General features: G+C 41.7%; 2 protein-coding genes across 2 annotated transcripts; both read left to right on the top strand.

The window, feature by feature from the left end:
• The first annotated feature begins 24 nt into the window (after nt 1-24).
• Nucleotides 25-13,293, top strand: LOC140377439 (cytochrome P450 4V2-like). The gene is made up of 11 exons (XM_072462838.1): nt 25-259; nt 355-467; nt 684-769; nt 3,460-3,650; nt 3,805-3,874; nt 10,250-10,376; nt 10,477-10,644; nt 10,948-11,050; nt 11,313-11,447; nt 12,631-12,810; nt 13,030-13,293. The coding sequence occupies exons 1-11, from the start codon at nt 67-69 to the stop codon at nt 13,206-13,208; spliced, it is 1,545 nt and encodes a 514-aa protein (XP_072318939.1). The 5' UTR covers nt 25-66; the 3' UTR covers nt 13,209-13,293.
• A 1,545-nt stretch (nt 13,294-14,838) lies between these two features.
• On the top strand, nt 14,839-22,238 carry LOC140377438 (cytochrome P450 4V2-like). The gene is made up of 11 exons (XM_072462837.1): nt 14,839-15,031; nt 15,375-15,487; nt 17,199-17,284; nt 19,616-19,806; nt 19,923-19,992; nt 20,074-20,200; nt 20,625-20,792; nt 20,899-21,001; nt 21,477-21,611; nt 21,700-21,879; nt 21,942-22,238. The coding sequence occupies exons 1-11, from the start codon at nt 14,839-14,841 to the stop codon at nt 22,118-22,120; spliced, it is 1,545 nt and encodes a 514-aa protein (XP_072318938.1). The 3' UTR covers nt 22,121-22,238.

Raw genomic sequence — 22,238 nt, 5'->3', positions numbered from 1 at the left:
AAGGTCCAGGCTCTTGAAGCACTGTCTTCTGTCCAAAGAGCCTGTACATACAGAGAGAGATCCAAAATGGCAGTGCTCATAGGCAGTTACTCACTTTCTATCATATTGGTGAGTGCTCTCATCCTGGCTCTAACATATATCACATACAAAATGCTAGGCAACTATGTGTCCATGTACATCGCTATGAAGCCCATTCCCGAGATGGGAACGACATTCCCCATCATTGGAAACGCACTCCAGCTGAAAACCCAATCAAGAGGTAAGATTTTTGTGAGAAGAAATTACCATTACTATGTAGAATGTACAGGTAGTAAATATATTTACTTGTAAATGCTGACTTTTGTTTGGACACAGAATTCTTTGACCAGATTGTGGCGCTCAGTAACAAATTCTACACACTCCCAATGTATAAGATTTGGCTCGGAACTGTCCCATTTGTCATCCTGTACCATCCCAACACTGTTGAGGTAAAGCGAATATATATACATATATTTGTTTCTACGCTAAATCAATAGAAGCAAGTAAGAAAAATGCTAGAAACAACTGTAACCACAGCATGACTATAAACATTCTATATACAATACTGTTATTTTAATTTGAACTGTAACAGTGAGTAGAAATCAGATCACAATGAATGAATTGCCTATTGTCATTTCCCATGACGTAATCTCTTCATTACACAGAGCATTCTGAACAACTCCATCCACATGGACAAATCTCATGCGTACACCTTCCTGCACCCCTGGCTTGGCACTGGTCTGCTCACAAGGTATGCGCTCATTGTGGAGTTAGATCTACAAAACTAACAAGAGTGAAATTGCACTTTCTTCCAAGTATATCTTTAGTTCACTAGTAAGGACCTCGACTCCAGCTACAAGTGTTTATTGGCGTACAAGAAACACGAACAACACAAATGTACAGAAGTGGATGCAGTTTTGGGGCTTCTGGTGATGAGGGCTGAAGGTTCCTGGGCCTTAATACCCCCATCTAGGACATACATTAGAATAATAATTAGACGAGGGTGAGAGTTGGGTGATGCTGCTTTCCAGTTGTCCTCAGAAGTCGGAGTTACATTTCTTTAAGTTTCTATGTTTCAGCGCAGCGTTTGACACCATTGACCACAACATTCTACTGCAGAGGTTAGAATGTGATGTAGGCGTTGGAGGAACAGCCCTCAGCTGGTTTAAATCCTATCTATCTGATAGGTTCCAATTTGTTAATGTAAACCAGAGCTCCTCACCATGCTCTAAAGTAATTTACGGTGTGCCACAAGGTTCGGTACTCGGTCCAATTCTGTTTACTCTTTATATGCTGCCATTAGGCAACATTATCAGAAAGCATGGCATTAACTTCCACTGCTATGCAGACGACACTCAGCTGTATTTATCAATGAAACCTGATCAGAGCGATCAAGTAGACAGACTTAGTACTTGTGTGAAGGAGATAAAAACCTGGATGACACTTAACTACCTGCTTCTTAACCCTGAAAAAACCGAGGTCATTGTGCTTGGCCCTAAGCATCTACGAGATGCTCTATCTGAGCAGATAGTCACACTGGACAATGTTAGTGTAGCCTCCAGTTCTACTGTAAGAAACCTTGGAGTCTTATTTGACCAGGAGCTCTCATTTAAAGCTCATATAAATCAAGCTTGTAAAACAGCCTATTTCCATTTGCGCAACATAGCCAAAATCAGAAGAATCCTGCCTAAAAGTGATGCCGCAAAACTTATCCATGCATTTGTAACGACAAGATTAGACTACTGTAACTCCCTGCTTGCAGCGTGTCCTAAAAGCTCCATAAAAAGCTTTCAACTGGTTCAAAATGCAGCAGCAAGATTACTAACAGGAACAAAAAGAAGAGAGCACATTACGCCGGTGCTGAAGTCTCTTCACTGGCTCCCCGTCGAGTCTAGAATCAAATTAAATTAAAATTCTACTCTTGACCTACAAAGCCATAAATGACATGGGCCCATCCTACCTCAAAGATGCTATAGAACCATATCATCCAAACAGAGCTCTTCGCTCTCAGAATGCCGGCCTTCTGGTGGTGCCAAGAGTCTCTAAAAGTACTGTAGGAGGTAGAGCGTTTAGCTACCAAGCTCCTGTGTTATAGAATCAGCTCCCGACCCATGTTAAATATGCTGACACAGTCTCTTCATTTAAGTCCAGGCTTAAAACGTTCCTCTTCGAAATCGCTTATGGTCAGACTAGTTAGGAACAGAAACATAAACCCACAGCTTTAGCTACGCTGCCCTAGGAGTAACTATGCTGGGGGAAGTATGACAGCTTGAGCACTATCCTCTTCTTCTTCTGACTACTTATGCTATCAAACAATATTTATTTTTTGATTCCACTTGCAAACTGTTCACCGCCTTCTTTTTCTTTCTCTCACTCCTGAGAACCTGTGGACCCAGATGCCCCTCCCCTGGTGAAGTGGTCCCTGCCCTGTGTGGACGGTCCCTCATCTGCCTGAGGAGTGGGTCCAGCTCGCCTCCGACGGTCCCTCATCTGCCTGAAGAGTGGGTCCAGCTCGCCTCCGACGGTCCCTCATCTGCCTGAAGAGTGGGTCCAGCTCGACTCAGACGGTCCCTCATCTGCCTGAAGAGTGGGTCCAGCTCGACTCAGTCGGTCCCTCATCTGCCTGAAGAGTGGGTCCAGCTCGACTCAGTCGGTCCCTCATCTGCCTGAGGAGTGGGTCCAGTTCCAGTCTCCCTCGTGTCCGTCTGTCCGTCTATGAGAGTCGGATCTCTCCTTCACTGGAACTCCTCCAGGTTTCTACGCTTTTTTCCCAAAGAGGTTTTTTTTTGTAGTTTTTCCTGGCCGAGAAGGAGAGTCTAAGGACAGAGGACCCTGGGACATCGTCCCTCGCCACCACAGACATTGTCTGACTCCATCGCCACCACAGACATTGTTGATTCATTTCTCCCTGTGGCCCTCAGAGGCAACTGTTGTTGTGATTTTGGGCCTTACAAAAATAAATTGATTTGATTTGAATTTGATTTGATTTGAGAGTGAGGGGCACGAAGTCACGAGCGCTGATGTGTGTTACCTGGATACTTAAATTGTGTAGCCGCAGGATGGGGCATGAAAGGGGCGTGGTCCTGCTCCTGAACTTAAGATAACAAACTTATCTTCATTTATTGCTTTTACGGAGAAAGTGCTAATCCAAATACTAAGAAAAGTACTGGTAAATCGTAATATTTTGATCAAGGTTGGAATAAACTGACAACCTTTTGGATCTTTGTGTATTACAGAGTTTAATTGTAAGTAAGATTCAACTAAATTCCACCATCGTAGAAAACACTGACGTTGGAACACGCCTGGACGAATGAGGAATTAGCTCACAGCTTGTTAATTACATCTTGTACACCGTCATTACGCGTAGGGCAACGTTAGCGGTTTCGCTGTCTAAATTCTCACTGACTGTGGCTGTTTGTGATCTTCTCCCCGCGCCCACAGCACTGGTACAAAGTGGCGGCAGCGGAGGAAGATGCTGACCCCCACCTTCCACTTCTCCATCCTGACCGACTTCCTGGAGGTGATGAATGAGCAGGCTGAGATACTGGTGGAGAAGCTGCAGGAGAAGGCGGGGAAGGGGAAGTTCGACTGCTTCGCCCACGTCACCCTGTGCGCCCTAGACATCATCTGTGGTCAGTGGTGTGCATGAAAAACACGCTGCGCAGTACACATACTGTATGCAGCGCCGCGTGCAGAGAAGCAACGCCTGGTTATCTCCTTTTTGAATGTTTAATGACAAACATTTATTCTCTTATTGCAAACGCTTTTCATTATGTCCATCTGTAGAAACTGCCATGGGAAAGAAAATCTATGCTCAGAGCAACTCAGAATCGGAATACGTCAAGTGCGTTTACAAGTAAGAATCCCAAACCCTTTTCTACTATTTTAAGTTGTTTAGTGGTTTGAACGTATATCAATTTGTTACTCAGAGTAGGACAGATATCTGAGTTCCCAGTCTTGATTCGCAGATTGAGAATGACTCTCGGATGAGTGTCGAAACATATTGTTTTTCATAAAAACAGAATCCAGATCAATCAATCAATCAATCAACATTTATTTATAGAGCCCTTTACAACACTCAAAGTGACCAAAGTGCTTCACAATAAAATCAAGGCAATACTGAACATAAAACTAAATAAAAAAACTGTGATAAAATGTGAATATATGATTATATTTCTGTGATATATTTTATCTGCATAATAGTGATATTTTATCTGCATCATTAGTCTAAGAGAAGAACGGGTGTGTGACAAACTGCATTTGTGAAGGTATCATAAAGATGGGCCAAAGGATGTTTACCCTAGGGGGGGAGTTGCACCCCCCTTGCAGGCTTTATCTCTACGGAAAAATACCAAGTGCCTTGATGTGAGGCTGACCAATGAGAAATGTGACCCGCCTATTCCAGAATATCTAATAAAACCAACCAGCATGGGAAAAAACGGGGTGAGACGCAGGAGGATCACGCAGGCTGCTTACAACAGCTTGCGTGATCAGTCCCCGCGTTTTCTCCCATGCATGCCATACAAATGTCTGACATTTCTGTGCCGTTTCATATTCTAAGTTGAATTGTGTTCTCAATGTGTTAAGGAATAGCATCGGTGCATGTCTCATCCCAAGGACAGGTTTGTCTAATTCCATGGCATTTTCTGGTCCTATCGAGCCGGACGACCAGCTGCCTTCGAGGAGATTGACGGGTGAATCGGTGAAGTCTGTGCACAGCTAAAGGAAGTCCACTTTTCCCGTGGCCGCCCATCGCACCTCATTCTCCGCGAGGAGAGCGCGTCGTTTCGAAGCAGCAGGAGAACACAGGCGACGAAGAGGGTCAGGAAATACCCAGTTTCATATTACTGAGGAAATATTTTAGGCTCTTATGCCCAGTTTAGGTATTACTGAGGAAATACCCAGTTTCATATTACTGAGGAAATATTGTAAGCTTATGGAGGAGATAAGTTTCTCACATAAGCAAGGAGTTTGATTATTGCTGGAAAAATATTGGTTGGCGTTGTGTAGATAAGGTTCTCACATAAGGGAGTTTAAATTGCTCACCACGAGTTAAGTTTCTCACTGAAAGAAAGTAATGATGCCTTATGCCGAGTTGTTACTGACATAAAGATGAGTGAATGTAAGCGCTGTGCACGAGCGAAGTAAGTAAGAGAGAAGTGTGAATGTGTGAATGAGGATTAATGAGTGATTCACTAACGAGTGTGAGAATCACAATTAATCATACAAGGGTCACAAGGCGTTATTCTGAGAGATCTAAAATTTGCAGTCACGGGTGAATCTTAAACACCACGTTTATGTCCGGAGGAATCTAATAAGGGATTTTCTCTAGAAGCTTGACATTGACCGTGACTGTAAAGCAAGTAGCATTTCTCTCAGACGACCGAGACCACATAATGCCAGAATTATCACCCCAAACTGTAAAAAGACAAAGGAAAAGTCATAAGAGGATTTTGGAGGGAGACTTCCAGGGTGCTCAGATGACGTGGCAGAGAGGGGGAGATAAGGGGGGTCAACAAGACAGGAGAAGGGAAAGCAGTTCAGAGGACGCTCTCAACTGATGAAATAAGTAAAGCTAAACTCAGCTGGTTTTAAATTTTAGTATTTGAGAGCTCTGTAAAACAAATTTTTAGGGTTTTTGTTTTGATTGACAACAATCAATTATAAAGATTGTATTAAACTTGCTAAGAGATGAAGATTAATTCAGATTTTCATTAGATGGCCAATTTTTGGGGGAATGTGATCACAGACAGGACACTTCCTGTCCCCGACATAGAAGACAAAAGATGTGTTTTTACGGTATCGTGTTTTTTTGTGTGCACCAAACAAAGCTATGTTTTGTTTTGTTTTGTTTTTGGACTTGACAAAAATTATCTTTTTGGACTTAATGCATGACTAGATGAAAGTACGGACGAAAAGACAGAAGTGTTTTTAAATTTAGAATCAAATACAGGCACAGGCCTGGAAGTGATAATGTGGGTAAATGGGTGACTACTGATGTTTTTTGACATAGGAGTAGAACGGGCAGTAAGTAAAGTGATAGTAAAAGTTATATCAGTAACTTATTTATTTGTATTATCATGAGGAAACCTCGTATTGCATGTAGACGTAAGTGAGGGAATAAGTTAAATAGTGACGTCCAATGCCCTCCCAGGAAAGACATGAATGGGTCATTAACTAAAGGCAAACGACACCAAGTCATAAAGGATAGTCAGAGATAATGGGCTATTGACTGGCAAAGAATCTGGAGGACTCAGGATGGAGCAGATGTTGTTATCTTTACGGATCACAGGGACACCAACGGCAACACCTCAGGGGGGGTTGACTGATGAGTAATAGGAAAAGTTAACATTAACAGGGAAAGAATTTGACATTCTAAAGTAAATACCTGAAGGATTGTGGAGATTCAATCAAGAATTGAATAAATTTAAATTAGACAATATCATCTAAATTTAGACGCTATAGAAGTTGTGAAATCAGTGATAACAGGACTTAAACATTATAGGACTCAGGTCGGAGCCAAGAGGGGTTAGACTACAGGAAGGGCCTGGGGGGAGTAGAATAAATTTTACGAGACCCGCAGATTACCTGCAGATAGTGAAAACTATAACCAGGGGAAGGTTTAGAATCATTTTGATTCTTTAATACACATATAGACTTGTTAGAACAAACTAATACACAATGTTTGTAAAGCACCACACGAGCAGGTGTGAGAGATTGAGTTTGAAACTCACCTGAAGCACATATAGAATATTAGAACATATTACATTAGATGGGTGATTTTATTCAGGCCACACAAACAGAGGAGATGTGAAATTTGATGTTTTTACTCTAAGTTGTGAACTGACCCTTATGGCCAGATCAACGGGGGAATTATTGAGATAATTATTATTGTTTGATGTATTTGACGCACCCACACACACACACACACAGATACATACGCGCGCACACGTGGATTGAAACATTTGGAGTTTGAAACAAAAGGTGGTAAAACAGATAGGTTTGGGAAGTGTAAGATTACACACATAGACTGATTGACCCACACAGGGGGGGGCCCAGCGCCGTGGAGGGGGGGGGGGGGGGGGGGGGGGGGCTCAGCCAGGGATGTGACCACTGAACTGTGAAAGGTCAAGAGGTGACATTGCGGAGTTGGAGTGACAGACGCAATTCCATCTCTTCCTTGATTACATCCTGGATTAGTGAACGTTGTAAACTATTTGGATTATTGAATTTAGTTTAAATGTAGAATTATGTAGTAGTTTGACAAATGGGCAAGGCCATTTATCAAAAAGGAGGGATATACGAGTAAACACATATTCAAATCAATAATTACTAAAAAATTATTGGAGGGACGAGAACATGGGTGCTCTCATGGGAAAGTGAGAGAAATGTCTGGACAACACAGCGGCAGAGCCATAACATCGCAGACCCAGGACTTCGTTTGTATGAGTTTTGTCCAGAGTCTACGGTAGAGTACGATACTTTGCTACAATGGATGAGGAGACAGATTCTGCAGTACGCAAAGTGCTATACTCTGCTACGATGAACGAGAGCCAGAGGCTACGGTGCGCAGAGTACCATACTCTGCTAAAAGAATCAACAGTTATCATCATCACAAGTGATGTCGGTAATATGGGTAACCCTAACCCTGTATTATGCAATCGGGACAATCGGGACAATCGATCAACATACACAGACATGGAAAATAGAGGGAAGACAATAAGTGATCAACATGAAAGGTTATGAAATGTATAATGCATGATGTGTAATGTGAAATGTACAATGTATAATTGACATGACAGAGGCTGAAGAAACACAATAGTATATTACACCACAGCCACTGTTGTTTGCACTAACAGAGTGTTATTTTTTATCTGCTACAACATAACTACATGCAATGTCAATGAGATTATGAATTGAGATGGGAAATGTACCAGTTCATATGTGTCATAGGTGTGACCGAAGCGAGCAGTGGAAGAAGGTCTCTTAAGAAACCAAGCGAGGACGTATGGTGGTGTGGGCACAGAGTGCTGAGAGGGCACTTGGAGGCAAAGGGTGTAGGACGTTGTGCCTATGTATCCCGTTTGTGGCCAGCCATGGTCATTACAGATCAGCATCACCCAGAACCATACCGCATGGTCAAGGTCGAGAGGATAGTGGACAATCTGGTTCCAGTCGCACCTGATACTACGTATTTGATTCTATTGGGGTGTCCAGAGAGGTCCCTGACGAGTCAAACTGACTGACCAGAGAGCAGCGGGTTTAAGGGCTTTCCGCTTGTACTTCCATATTTCCCATCACACCGCACAAAATTATAGACAGAATAAATTGTCTGTTTGTCAAATTACAGAGATTGACCAATCTGACTCAAAATTTAGGACAGTAATGCTGTAGAAATGTTGTGGGCCGAGAGAAAAGGAGTGTGTTCAATGTTGACCTTTTTGAGTGTAAAAGTGTCATTTTAACACCAATATGAAAGACATATTGAAAACTGAAAAGAGTAATGTGTTTGGCATATGAGACAGTAGACTAATGCTTTGATAAACAGGAGGGAAATGTGATAAAATGTGAATATATGATTATATTTCTGTGATGTATTTTATCTGCATAATAGTGATATTTTATTTGCATCATTAGTCTAAGAGAAGAACGGGTGTGTGACAAACAATCTTATTTGTGAAGGGGTCGTAAAGATGGGCCAAAGGATGTTTACCCTAGGGGGGAGTTGCACCCCCCCTTGCAGGCTTTATCTCTACGGAAAAATACCAAGTGCCTTGATGTGAGGCTGACCAATGAGAAATGTGACCCGCCTATTCCAGAATATCTAATAAAACCAACCAGCATGGGAAAAAACGGGGTGAGACGCAGGAGGATCACGCAGGCTGCGTACCACAGCTTGCGTGATCAGTCCCCGCGTTTTCTCCCATGCATGCCATACAAATGTCTGACATTTCTGTGTCGTTTCATATTCTAAGTTGAATTGTGTTCTCTGTGTGTTAAGGAATAGCATCGGTGCATGTCTCATCCCAAGGACAGGTTTGTCTAATTCCATGACAAAAACAAATAAAGTGTCATTACATTACAGAGTGTTAAAAGCTAGTCTGAGTAAAATCTGTGGGGGGGGTATGTCAGGGGGGAAGGGCATGTCAGGGGAGGGGGCATGTCGGGGGAGGGGGCATGTCGGGGGAGGGGGCATGTCGGGGGAGGGGGCATGTCGGGGGAGGGGGCATGTCGGGGGAGGGGGCATGTCAGGGGGGAAGGGCATGTCGGGGGAGGGGGCATGTCGGGGGAGGGGGCATGTCGGGGGAGGGGGAATGTCGGGGGAGGGGGCATGTCGGGGGAGGGGGCATGTCAGGGGGGAGGACAGGTCCCCAATCATAACAGGAAAACTTCTGTTGGTCAAATAAGACGTAAACCATGTGAGCGCAGCGCCAAGAAGGCGAGACAACAAAATTGAATGGTCGACTGTATCAAAAGCTGCCGTTAAATCTAACAATACAAGGACAATAGTGCGCTTGGCATCCACAGACCGGGCAATATCATTATGCACTGTCGTGATTTGAACCCGGACTGGAATTTTTCTAAAATAAAGTTGTTTTCTAAAAACTGTTGCAATTGCATTAAAAAAAAAAACCTCTCAAGAACTTTAGAAGTAAAAGACAGGTCTAAAATTTGACATGACATTAGTATCAAGTTGTGGTTTCTTAAGAAGGGGTCTTAATACAGCATGTTTAAGAGGATCAGGGACACATCCTGAGCTGAGAGTTAATAAAAACCATGAGGGAGGGACCTACTGGTGAGAACACTTCCTTAAGCAAATTTGTGGACAAGTGTTCAAAGGACAGTTTGTAGCTCTCATTTTTGTAACCAATTCTGTGAGGGAGGAGAGTGAGACAGGTTCAAATAGGTTGAACATTGCAGTATGTAGCAGCAGAAGTGGGTAAGACTGGACACACGGTGGAACTGCTCAGTTGTCTCACAGACAGCACTTTGTCAACAAAAAAGTACAAAAAGTCCTCACATGTGGAAACAGAAGCATCAATGATTGATATGTGTGGATTCACAACAGAATTTATGCTATTGAACAACACACGGGGGCAGTGACCATTACTACAAATAATGTCAGACAGATATTTGCATTTGACTACAACTGAATCTTTTTCTAGAATGGAACAGTCCTGGACGAATGACGAATTGCACGACACATATATCAATTTGGTTGTCTTTTCAGAATGAGTGACATCGTCAGCCGAAGACAAAGAGCTCCCTGGTTCTGGCCGGACTTCCTGTACTATAGTATTGGAGATGGCAAAGAACACGACAAGATGCTCAAGATTCTCCATTCATTCACATGCAAAGTGAGTCAACGTACCTCAGTGTTTTTAGATACTATCAGCAAGAAACAAGAGCATTTGTACCAATAAACAGACCTACAAATTGCCTTTGTATTGTTACTAGGTGATACGTTACAGAGGTGAGAACATTTCCAATACCAAATCGAACGGTGAGGCGGACGGTAAGAAGAGGCGAGCGTTCCTGGACATGCTCCTGAAGACCGTGGATGAGGAGGGCAACAGCATGAGCCAGCAGGACATCCAAGAGGAAGTGGACACCTTCATGTTTGAGGTGAGCCACAGTCATGGAAGACAAATCTCACCAACTGTCTGGCACATGATGATTATTACCACCACCATCACGACACAAGTCTGCATTGTAAATTATGTAATACAACCATTTCACCATGTTATTTATTCCTTCATCATAATCGTCCTTTCTTTGGTGCATATAATGACACATAATACGCATATAATCAATTTATTTTAGCGATAATGGTTATTTAAAAAGATTAATATTGTAATCTATGTGCTGTTAAATCTCTCCATATACTTACACACCATTTTAATACTAGTTACTCTCTTCTTTCCTCAGGGTCATGACACCACGGCTGCTGCCATGAACTGGGCTCTACACCTGGCGGGCTCGCACCCCGAGGTGCAGCGCAGAGTGCACCAGGAGCTGGACCAGGTGTTTGGTAAGAGCAGCATGAAGGAAACATATTTAGTCTTAGCTTTTATATAGTGCCAAAATCATATATATTATATATTCACTACAATAACAAGTAGTGAATGATACCTGTGTGATTTGCAGAGGAAAGTCCTTGATTGTATTATCAACCATAACGTTAAACATTGAAAAGGTAAAAACACTTGTGTGTAGAATTACTTGCAATATGTTTATTAGGTTGTTTGTTGAGTTAGGAGAATGATCAACACTTGATGATGTGGTGTGTTCAGGGACATCAGAGAGGCCCATAAACATGGAGGACCTGAAGAAGCTCAAATACCTTGATTGTGTGATCAAAGAAGCACTTCGGCTGTACCCTTCTGTCCCATTCTTTGCCCGCACCATTTGCCGGGACACCACCATCAGTAAGTACTAAAACCAAAATTGTAGATACCGACTAACTCATTCATCTCTTCTACATCCGCCCCAAAACCTTTATATGAACCAAAGACATCGACAGTTAATTTCCGTCCAATATTTTTGAGCAACAAGCCTGTCCTAGAACACGTGACAGTGGTTTGCCTCCTGGCTGCCACAGTTTCTCAAACAGTTTGCATTTCCTTGTGAATAATGGGCACTTTGACATGTTCTTATGTGAAAACGTGACACAGTTTTCCAGCAAAATTCCCTCCAAACATGTGAATTTGGGTTCCTCCACTCTTCATCTGTTAAAGTAAGATTACCTTATCTTTCCCATTTAGTAGAGTGGCTGTTCAAATTAGCCATGCATTGGTATAATTTAGATATTATTCCCCTTGATAGGACCATGGTCACTTAAGACTATTGTGCCTATATCTGACTCAGTGATTTTAGATCCGTCTTTATTGAAGATAAAAAAAAAATAGTCGTATCGTGGAGTAGATTGTATGTGGATTGGAAAAATGGGTTGGTGTTCGCTGGGGTTCATCTCCCTCCAAAAGTCAATCAGTCCCATATTGCTCCTCCAGTGCCCCTTGAATTTGATACATCTAAAGTAGGTTGAACACAAAGATTCCAATCGCCGCAACGGTTTAAGATTCTTCCAGACTGGTTTGCAATCAGGTCTATAACATTAGTAAAGAAGGTGATATCACTCCCTGGTGGAGCATGCACATTCCAAAAGGTAAAATACGAATCATGCACAACCTAGTGTTAACAATTCATTACACGTTAATACAATTTTAGCAGTTAATTATAAGACAAAGTTAGAAAACTGTAGTAGTTCACAGTCCTTCAGTACTTTACCAATTGTAGCAGATTTGTAACACATTGTCCATCGTAGGTCCTTTTTGCCTTCTTCGGATCTTTTTATCTTTCGCAAGCCAGATCTCTCTATGGCTCCGCTGTGGCGCCATGGTGCGATAACAAAGTGGCAATAAAACGTTTTATCCTTGACCAGATGTTTTTCTCGGTTTGCGCCTGATGGCAAAACTGCAGATCAAACAGAGTTAAACACAAAGGTCTGAGGACCATTGTGTCATTCCCCTACAGAGACCAGCTAATGTATTTGAAAATGATCCTTTTTTTTCTTGACAATCTTCTAAACCAATTTCTGTCTTTCTTTTGCAGAAGGCTATACAATTCCCAAAGGTTCCAACATCATAGTCTTTCTATATGTGCTGCATCGAGACCCGCGCTGCTTCCCAGAGCCTGAGGAGTTCAGACCAGAACGTTTCCTCCCAGAAAACTCAGCGGGAAGACCTACGTATGCCTATATACCCTTCTCTGCTGGACCACGCAACTGCATCGGTAAGACTGACTCAATGAAACGCAGTCTGCTTATGATATCGCACAGAAACAGCCCAACCTCATGTTAATATGTCCCTAAAAGAGCCATGTTTTTAGGTATTTTTACTCTGTTTATTGATTGATTGCCTTTCTCTTGTAACTTAGATTTTTGTTGCATATGAGGGACTGTGTCTTTCAAAGCAGCTACTTCAGTTTTCAGTTTGTTTGGTCTTCTTTCAGGTCAACGTTTTGCCATGGTGGAGGAGAAGGTGGTGTTGGCTTCCATATTGCGGAACTTCACTGTGGAGGCGTGTCAGGAACGTGAGGACCTGATGCCGGTCGGAGAACTCATCCTACGTCCGGAGAAGGGCATCTGGATCAAACTAGAGAAAAGGGCTCCACGGGCCTCTGCCAAATAGCTGTATTTTACCGTTGTTCTTTGTCCAATATTGTGTATATCTTGAATTCATACAAACTGTAAATAAACCAGTCTTTGTCACTTCAGTCATTTTCATATTTTCAGCAGATGAATGCCAATTGTAAAATATTAAGATGGGGTTGTTCATGTCAATAAAACTGTGCAGATGTATGAGATTGAACAATTGCAGATTATGCCACAATTTATGTTTGGAAAAGAATGACGTGACTGGAGTTTATGTGGGGTTTGAAATGCAACAACTGTCCTGTAAAAAACTAAACAATGCCAGTTGAGACGGATGGACCAATCTGCTTTAAATGTAATACATATTCACTAGCAAGGACCACCCCACAATAATAATTTAATTGATAATAGTGATGATGGATAGATGATGGAGCGACGATGGAGCGTCGATGGAGCACGAGAGTTGGCTGGGTAGAGACTCAGGATGGGGGCTCTGTCTCGGGTAATCAGCCCAGCCAATCAGAACCCCCCCCCCCTCTGTAGATGGTGATGTGGTAAGGTGGAGATGATAGAGACATGGGGTGGGAGGGCGGGGTTGAGAGAGCAGTCAACAAGAGATGCTGTGAATAGGCCTTATAAATAGGGCTTCTGGGTAATTAGAGGCGTGGTTAAAGAGTGGAGGTGTGGTTGCTGGAGAAGTAAGAGGTTGAAGACGTGGTCCTGCTCCCGAACCCAAGTTAACAAATAACCTCGTCAACTACACAAATAGGGTGCAAATGGACCCTGAAAACGACCATTCTCTCATCATTTTCTGTGATTCAATAGTTGATGGATGAAAACATGATCTGAAGTGTTTAGTCATGTCAGAGAAGATGCTCACTCTCAGAATCAATGATAAAGATCAGAAGGCACGTGCAGTCATGTTTTTGGCAGACAAAGTGGACATCATAGTGGGCATCAAAGTGCAAAAATAACTATTTTAGACGGCTTTTAAACAGCCGTCAGTTTTTACTCATGTATGTAAACTCTGGACTGACACTGAGGAACAGCTTCTCCACTTTCTGCACTACATTTGTACATTTTACTGTAAAATTTGTGTACATTATAAGCCTTTTTCATTCTTTTTTTTCCATCCCATAGCAGCTTTAATTGTTTCTGTAATACGTGCCCTTTTGATTTTATATATGTTGTTTTATCATTGTTATTTTTTTTTTCAACAAAGCAAATGCCAACGTTTGTGAATTATGTTCTTTGACAATGGCAATAAATCTCTGATTCAGATTCTTCTCTTACCCCAGTGTCCCAGCTCCACACAAGGAGGGGTTTCAATCATAGATCTTTTTTTTTTAATGTATGTCCAATTTTCGCCTTTAAAAAACAATTTATTTCACTGAGGAACAAGAATTGGGGAAATACAGTCTAATTTTCTAATTAAGTAGAAAATACACAGAAACATATTTGATCTGAGTTACATCAGCCAAGTCAGAGCAAAATAAGACCTAATGCCAGATTAATGTTGACTTAGTCTCGGCCTGATCAAAACAAAGTCTTCTGATGACCCCAACACTGTGTGTGTCTTTCTAGTACGAACAGTCTGTATAGTGTATAAAACTCTGTCTACAAGAACTGCCACTTCAGATCTTTCCCTGAGTGTCTACACTACAGAGATGGCATTTCTTGTAGACAGTTACATGCTTCCAATGATATTGGTGAGTACTTTCATCCTGGCTCTAACTCATCTCACATACAAACTGCTCGGCGACTATGTGTCCAAGTATATTGCTATGAAGCCAATTCCGGAGCCTGGGTCAGCATTTCCCATCATTGGAAACGCACACCAGCTGAAAACCAATCCACGAGGTAAGACAATGTTTAATAAGATAATCCTTTATTGTCCCACATGGGGAAATTCCATTGATGCAACGCAGGTAGATACAGAGATAGATACAGAAGAAAAGTACAAATAACTTATGGGAAGTTTGAAAAACACTCTCAGTAGAAGATCTCTTATAAAAATCTTAGGATGTCCGCCGGGATAACGTGACGATCTCCGGGTAAGACGACTGGTCTCCGCAGTTTCATGTAATATAATACATGTAATAGCTCAGGAGAGGACATTTATGTTTATGTGAATCATTAGTACAAATACTCATTATTACTTCTCTCCTCATTGCTGCTCATTATCATGACATATTGTTTGCAGAGTTTTTTAACCAGATTGCCGAGCTCACAAAGGAGTTCTATGAATTACCACTGTTAAAACTCTGGATCGGCCCTGTCCCATTTGTCATCTTGTACCATCAGGAAAACGTTGAGGTAGGAGTGCAGAATAAACGTCACAAGTGGGGAAATGATTCTAAAACACATGAAATGATTGAACAGTATCCACTTGAGAAAAACACTATATTCATACATTTTAACAGTAGTATTTAGATATCGTACCAGTGTGAAATCATGGTTATGTGCAGTAATGTAAGTCTGTCTACTTTATGTTGCAATGTCTTTGATTTGTTTGCCTTTTTTAACGGTAAAAAAAAGAAATGCAGCCTTAGCTGCCGTGAGTAAGATAAGATAAGATATTCCTTTATTGTCCACACATGGGGAAATTTCATTGTTGCAACGCAGGTAGATACAGAGGAAAAGGACATATAACTTATAGGAAGTTTAAAAAACACTCTTAATAGAAGAACTCTTAGAAAGAAAACTCCTATAGACAGAACCTCTCATTTCTCAATAAGGAATGGAGGGGAAAATAAATAAAGATAAAATAAAAACAGCTAGCGTAAGCCAAAATAATACTAATAATAATAACGGTAAAATAAACACTCTATTTACATCAGTTATATGCACATGAATGTGACACTATTGCGTGTGAGTACAACAGTAATTGCTCATGAATATGAAACAAACAGATAGAGATTTCAAGTGCTGCGCATCAAAACAAAAAGCAGCACGGACGCGACAGCAACAGAGCAGCAAGAGTCGCCCTACGAGCAGGTACGTGAGTTTTATGATAAGATCGTGAGGATGGGAACAATCTAACATTTCTGTGCAAACCTTTCCCAGGAAGTTTTCCCTCATGTTTTTGAGAATATACTGTGGGACTGAAAGCTGTAACTGCTGCTAGTACTACTACTACTACTACTGCTGCTAGTGTGGGCTGAATGGACAGCAACAACTGGGGGAAGTCTGTCCCTTCAATGTGAATGTAAATCCTGGGTAAGGATTCAAAATTGGATATGAAGATGAAATCTGACACATAGTTTTAGCATTAAACTAATACAATAATTGCTGCCTGTGGTTGTATTTGGGCTGTGGAAATAATTTAGAACAATTATTGCATAATATTGAAAAAAAAACTGAACTAGTTCATTTTTGGAGCTGTGAACTTAGTTCAACTATGAACTGAACTAGTTCATTTAGAAAGTGAACTTTCCCAACACTGTGTGTGTGTGTGTGTGTGTGTGTGTGTGTGTGTGCGTGAGTGTGCGTGTGGTGCGAGTGCGAGTGTGTGTGTGTGCGTGTGTGTGTGTGTGTGTGTGTGCGTGTGCGTGTGTGTGTGTGTGTGTGCATTCAAACAGAGTAAAAATATGATATTATTACCATCATCATCACAAAACCACCATATATTGTTGTTCATTTAGTCATGTTGTTAAATAGCAATAATTATATACAACTACATATTGTCATTGTATGAATAAATAAATAAATAAATATACATAGCTTTACATATAAATGAACATAGCATATATATATATATATATATATATATATATATATATATATATGTTACCATTCAGGGTGTTTATTGTAACCACCAGCACATGAACTCTATTCACCTTGTTTACTCATTGACATTCCAAACTCAGTTGAACTCCAACCCTTGGTTACACTCCCCGTTTCTCATTCTCTGCACAACGTAGAGCAGCAACCACTCCATTTTATGACTTTTACATAATGTCTATTGCACGAGTTCTCTGTTTCTCTGTCATGTTATGTAACCACATTTCCCCCTCATGACCCACAGTCCATTTTGAACAACAGCGTCAACATTGACAAGGCCGACTCGTATAGATTCTTGCACCCGTGGCTTGGCACTGGTCTGCTCACAAGGTACAAGCTCTGGATTAAGCCAGAAACACAACATATACAAAATATAATATGATTAAACAAAATATCCACACTCAAAAAAAGGACTGCTACTTCAAAAGAAGACTAACTTGATTTATGTTATTTTTACTTGAATAAATAATTGCAAACATAATTTTAGATATAGCCGCAAGCGGCAATGATCGGCCCTCGCCACGCCGCCGCCGCAAGAGGAGGGGGCGCTAACGCGCCCCAATTTTCCTTTTATTACACCCACTGCTGAATCCGTGACGCTGTCGCATCTTCTCCCCTTTGCTTTACATATAAAGGGAAAAGTTTGCAGCTCCGCCGCACAAAGTCCATGCCTCTTAGAATTAAAATGTTGATAACTTTGATGGCCCACTCCTGAAGATGAGTCTCACGAAATGTTAGGCTAATTGGGCTAACGCCCTTGGAGAAGTTCGTAAAAGTATAAAATGTCAGAATATTCACATTTCAGAGATCTGGCGATTTCCTCATTGGATAACATGGGAGGTTTTTATCATTGCTATGCTACGCCGAAACAAAATTTATGACATGGGTGTTTTGGGCTTTTTTACTGGCATGCCAAAATAGAATTTTGGGCAAAATTTGATACAATTTTGGAGAACTAAATTTTGTGGTCCCTATTCAAAAAGCAATTTCATTTTAAATTCTTGGCAAAATATGACTCTTACAATACAAATTTGGAGGAGTTCGTAAAAGTATAAAGTGTCAGCATGTTCAAATTTCAGAGATCTGGCGATTTCCCCATTGGAATAACATGGGAGGTTTCTGTCATTGCTAGCAAAGCCGTAACAATTATGACATGAGTCTCATTGACTTTTTTGATCGGGATGCCAAAATTTTATTTTGTGTCAAATTTCACAAAACTAAACATTTTACCCTCCACATAAAATTGTGTTTCACTCTGTAGGGGGCGCTGTCGCTGATTTAACTTCAAGTAGGTTTAGGGCAAAGAGTTTAACAACTGATTCTAATTTGACGCAATTCTGACTTTATCTGCGCAAACGGCAGCAAATTTAAAAATTTGGGAAATTTCTCAAATTCCAGCTGCAGTTTGGGGCTTCACCGCACAGAGACCGTGACAGGAATCAATGTAATTTGAATAACTTTTGATGTCCCACTCCTCAGCACCATTTTCACCAAAGTTCAGCTTCCAACTCCCTGGGCCAACTCCAGGGAGTTCGTAAAAGTACGACATTTGGAAAACTTTTTGAACCAATATGGCCGACATTTGGTTGGGCGGACGGCGTTGCCGTAATAATATTTTTTACTTCTCTTGTCACCATCTATCTCTGCGCCAAATTTCATGATTCTACGATCCGATTTTTTTGGGGTCATTTCCTATCTCCCAATGCATTTTTGGTACATTTGGGGGCGCTGACGCGCCATTTTTTAATTTTAGAAAAGGGAGATTGCCAGAATGTAGAGAGGCACGATTTTTAGAGGTGTGCAAATTTTTTGGACTTTTCGGCAATATTAACTGAGTGAAAAATAGGGGGGTTGGCCCCTAGAAGAAGAAGAAAGAAAGAAAGAAAGAATAATATTCCGATGCGAAAACAATGTTTCCCATTTTTCAAATATCATAAACTATACATTTTTGGAAAGCGCTACAGTTGTGGAAGAAGGTGTGGGTCACTGACGGATTCTTTCGTTAATTTTGTGTGGGCTCCGCCCACTTTTTGTTTTTGGCCCTCTATACAGTAATAATGTTCAATTTTTGCATTACATGTTTATATGCACGGAACATGCAAGATATGGGGAACGTATTCGTGAACGTATTCGTTTATATGGGGGATGACGACGGCCGCGGTCATCATCCCAATGTAAAGCGCTTGTTTAGTGGGCACTTTTGCACGGGCTTCGCCCATTTACAACAATAATATTCCATTTTCCTACTACTAATTAGCACACGAAATCGCAGACGTGCTTCGCACGGCCTTACGGGACTAATAAGCCTCTCGCCAGCTTGTGGCGCTGGGGCCTAACAAGGAAGGGAAGAGTTTACTTTATGTATGTTCCTTCTTAATAACACTTCACTACTAAAATACTACTCTAGTAAAAGTACTTTGTAACCACTTACTTTAGGTGTGATTAACAAATATCAACAGGTTCCACACTTCTACACAATATTTATTGACATACACATTGGGATAATAAACATATTATTTGTTCACGCATTATCATGTGTAATATCTAGTCTTGTCAGAGGAGGGCACTATAGGATAGCATTTGGTCAGTGCCTCAGTCATTGAAGACCTCCCTTGACAGATTTTGATGACGGTTCAACAGTATTTGCTTCCATCCCCACAGCACTGGTACAAAGTGGCGGCAGCGGAGGAAGATGCTGACCCCCACCTTCCACTTCCACATCCTGACCGACTTCCTGGAGGTGATGAACGAGCAGGCTGAGATACTGGTGGAGAAGCTGCAGGAGAAGGCGGGCAAGGGAGTGTTTAACTGCTTCGCCCACGTCACCCTGTGCGCCCTGGACATCATCTGTGGTCAGCGACACACTTCTGCCACATATACTGTTCATTGTGTACAAAGCATGGTGCTGTATTAGCTTTGTTTTTGTACTGCAATTTATCTAAACACAAAAACATGTTTGATGTCATAGAAACGGCCATGGGAAAGAAAATCTATGCCCAGAGCAATTCTGAGTCTGAGTATGTCAAGTGTGTATACAAGTATGTACATAGTTTGACAGAATAAATGTTAGACATAATAGTATTAATATTTGTATAAGTTATCACTCCTTTCTTCCTCAGAATGAGTGATATCATCAGCCGGAGACAGAGGATGCCGTGGTTCTGGCCGGACTTTTTGTACTATTCTATAGGAGACGGGAAAGAGCATGACAAGATGCTCAAGGTTCTGCATTCATTTACATACAAAGTGAGATGTCACAAGCACACGCTCACATCAATAGAGAGAAATAAGAGATTAAAATGGTATGATCGCATTTGAGTAAATATAGCCATGTCAAAATATACAAAATATTCATGAATATGTCATGAATGTCAATTTATACATGTGTAAATAATATTTATCATTTGGAAGATCACTATCCCATAATGATCCATTATGCTAAGTAAACCAAAACCTTAAACCCACTGATACATATCATATTTGTGATATTAGCAAATTATTGTGGTGTTTCTTTATTATAAATGTCAGAGGTGTGGAAAGTGTGAGACAAAACAACCTAAACTAAAACTGAATCTTGACTAAATCTAACATCATAACAGAATAACAAATAGTGATTTGAATACTTAGACACTCTACAAACTAACATGTAACTTCCACCACTGGTCACAAGGTAATACATGAGAGAGCTGAGAACATTTGCCACATTGACTCAGACAGTGAGTCAGACAAAAAGAAGAGGAGGGCCTTCCTGGACATGCTCCTCAAGACCACAGATGATGAGGGCAACAGCATGAGCCACCAGGACATCCAGGAGGAGGTGGACACCTTCATGTTTGAGGTGGGAGTGGCTACAGAGTGCTATAAACAATCACAACTCAATTATTCGTCTAATATGTAACATTACCGCTCTGGAACACAGCTCTAATCTTCACCTCTTTCCTCAGGGTCATGACACCACGGCTGCTGCCATGAACTGGGCTCTACACCTGGTGGGCTCGCACCCCGAGGTGCAGCGCAGAGTGCACCAGGAGCTGGACCAGGTGTTTGGTAAGAGCAGCGTGGCCACTCATACACATGGCTTATTTCTCCACCAGCACAATTTAAGACCCTGCTTTGTTTAAACATGTGGCAGACCACGGCAGAAAGGTCCAGAACAAATAGAAATCAATTCAGTGTGTTGTGGATGTAGAGCAGGTTTCCATAAGGAACGTCCCAATCCGATGCTGGTATTGGCATCTGTCCTTGATTTAGGCATTTAGAGTATCAGGATTGGATTTAGTGAATAGATCGAACGGTTACACGGAATACTAATGCCACCGTTAAAACACAGAGCAGCTGAAACACTGCTGAGGAGGCTCTATGCACTTTAGTACTTAAATAACTGTACTTCTGAGACTTTCATTCATTCTTTTACCTTTTTTTAAGTTTGATTTCTTTGGACAAACATATTAAAAGTACAATCCTTACGATACTGCAGTACAACAAAGTATTGCCTTCATGGGTATTTGTGTGGTGTGTTCAGGGACATCAGAGAGGCCCATCAACACAGAGGACCTGAAGAAGCTGCGCTACCTTGAGTGTGTGATCAAAGAAGGGCTGCGGCTCTACCCTTCAGTCCCATTCTTTGCACGGAACATCTGCCAGGACACCACCATCAGTGAGCACCACCGGGGGGCACATTGTCCCTTCTACACTGTTCACTGCACAATAAATGGAGCGTTGAAATCCAATGATCGTATTCACAGGGGGCTTCAAGGTGGTCAAAGGCTCGACTGCAATCATCGTGACATACGCTCTACATCGCGACCCGAGGTACTTCCCTGAGCCTGAGGAGTTCAGACCTGAGCGTTTCCTGCCCGAGAACACCGCCGGTCGACCTACCTACGCCTACGTCCCCTTCTCTGCCGGACTACGCAACTGCATTGGTAATTCTGACGCTCGACCTTCTTACGTCTTGATGAGACACTTTTTATTTGATTGCTTCCAGGCCAGCGTTTTGCCATGATGGAGGAGAAGGTCGTATTGGCGTCCGTCTTGCGGCGCTTCACCGTGGAGGCGTGTCAGGAACGCGAGGACCTGCACCCAGTCGGAGAACTCATCCTACGTCCAGAGAAGGGCATCTTGATCAAGTTGGAGAAGAGGACTCCAGGGGCCTCCGTACAATAACTGTATTTTTGCTTTAATTCCTTATTCAGTATTTGTAGCTGTTTTGATTTCACGTGGATTTAAAGCTGTGTTTGTCACCTTATTGAAGTCACAAACACAAGCAGAAAACAAATAGAGC

This window comes from Eucyclogobius newberryi, unplaced genomic scaffold, assembly GCF_026437365.1.
Source record: "Eucyclogobius newberryi isolate DKJ021-1_F unplaced genomic scaffold, fEucNew1.0.hap1 SCAF_4, whole genome shotgun sequence".
Lineage (NCBI taxonomy): Eukaryota > Metazoa > Chordata > Actinopteri > Gobiiformes > Gobiidae > Eucyclogobius > Eucyclogobius newberryi.
The sequence above is the reverse complement of the archived record's forward strand: the minus strand, read 5'-3'. Positions and strand labels throughout refer to the sequence as shown.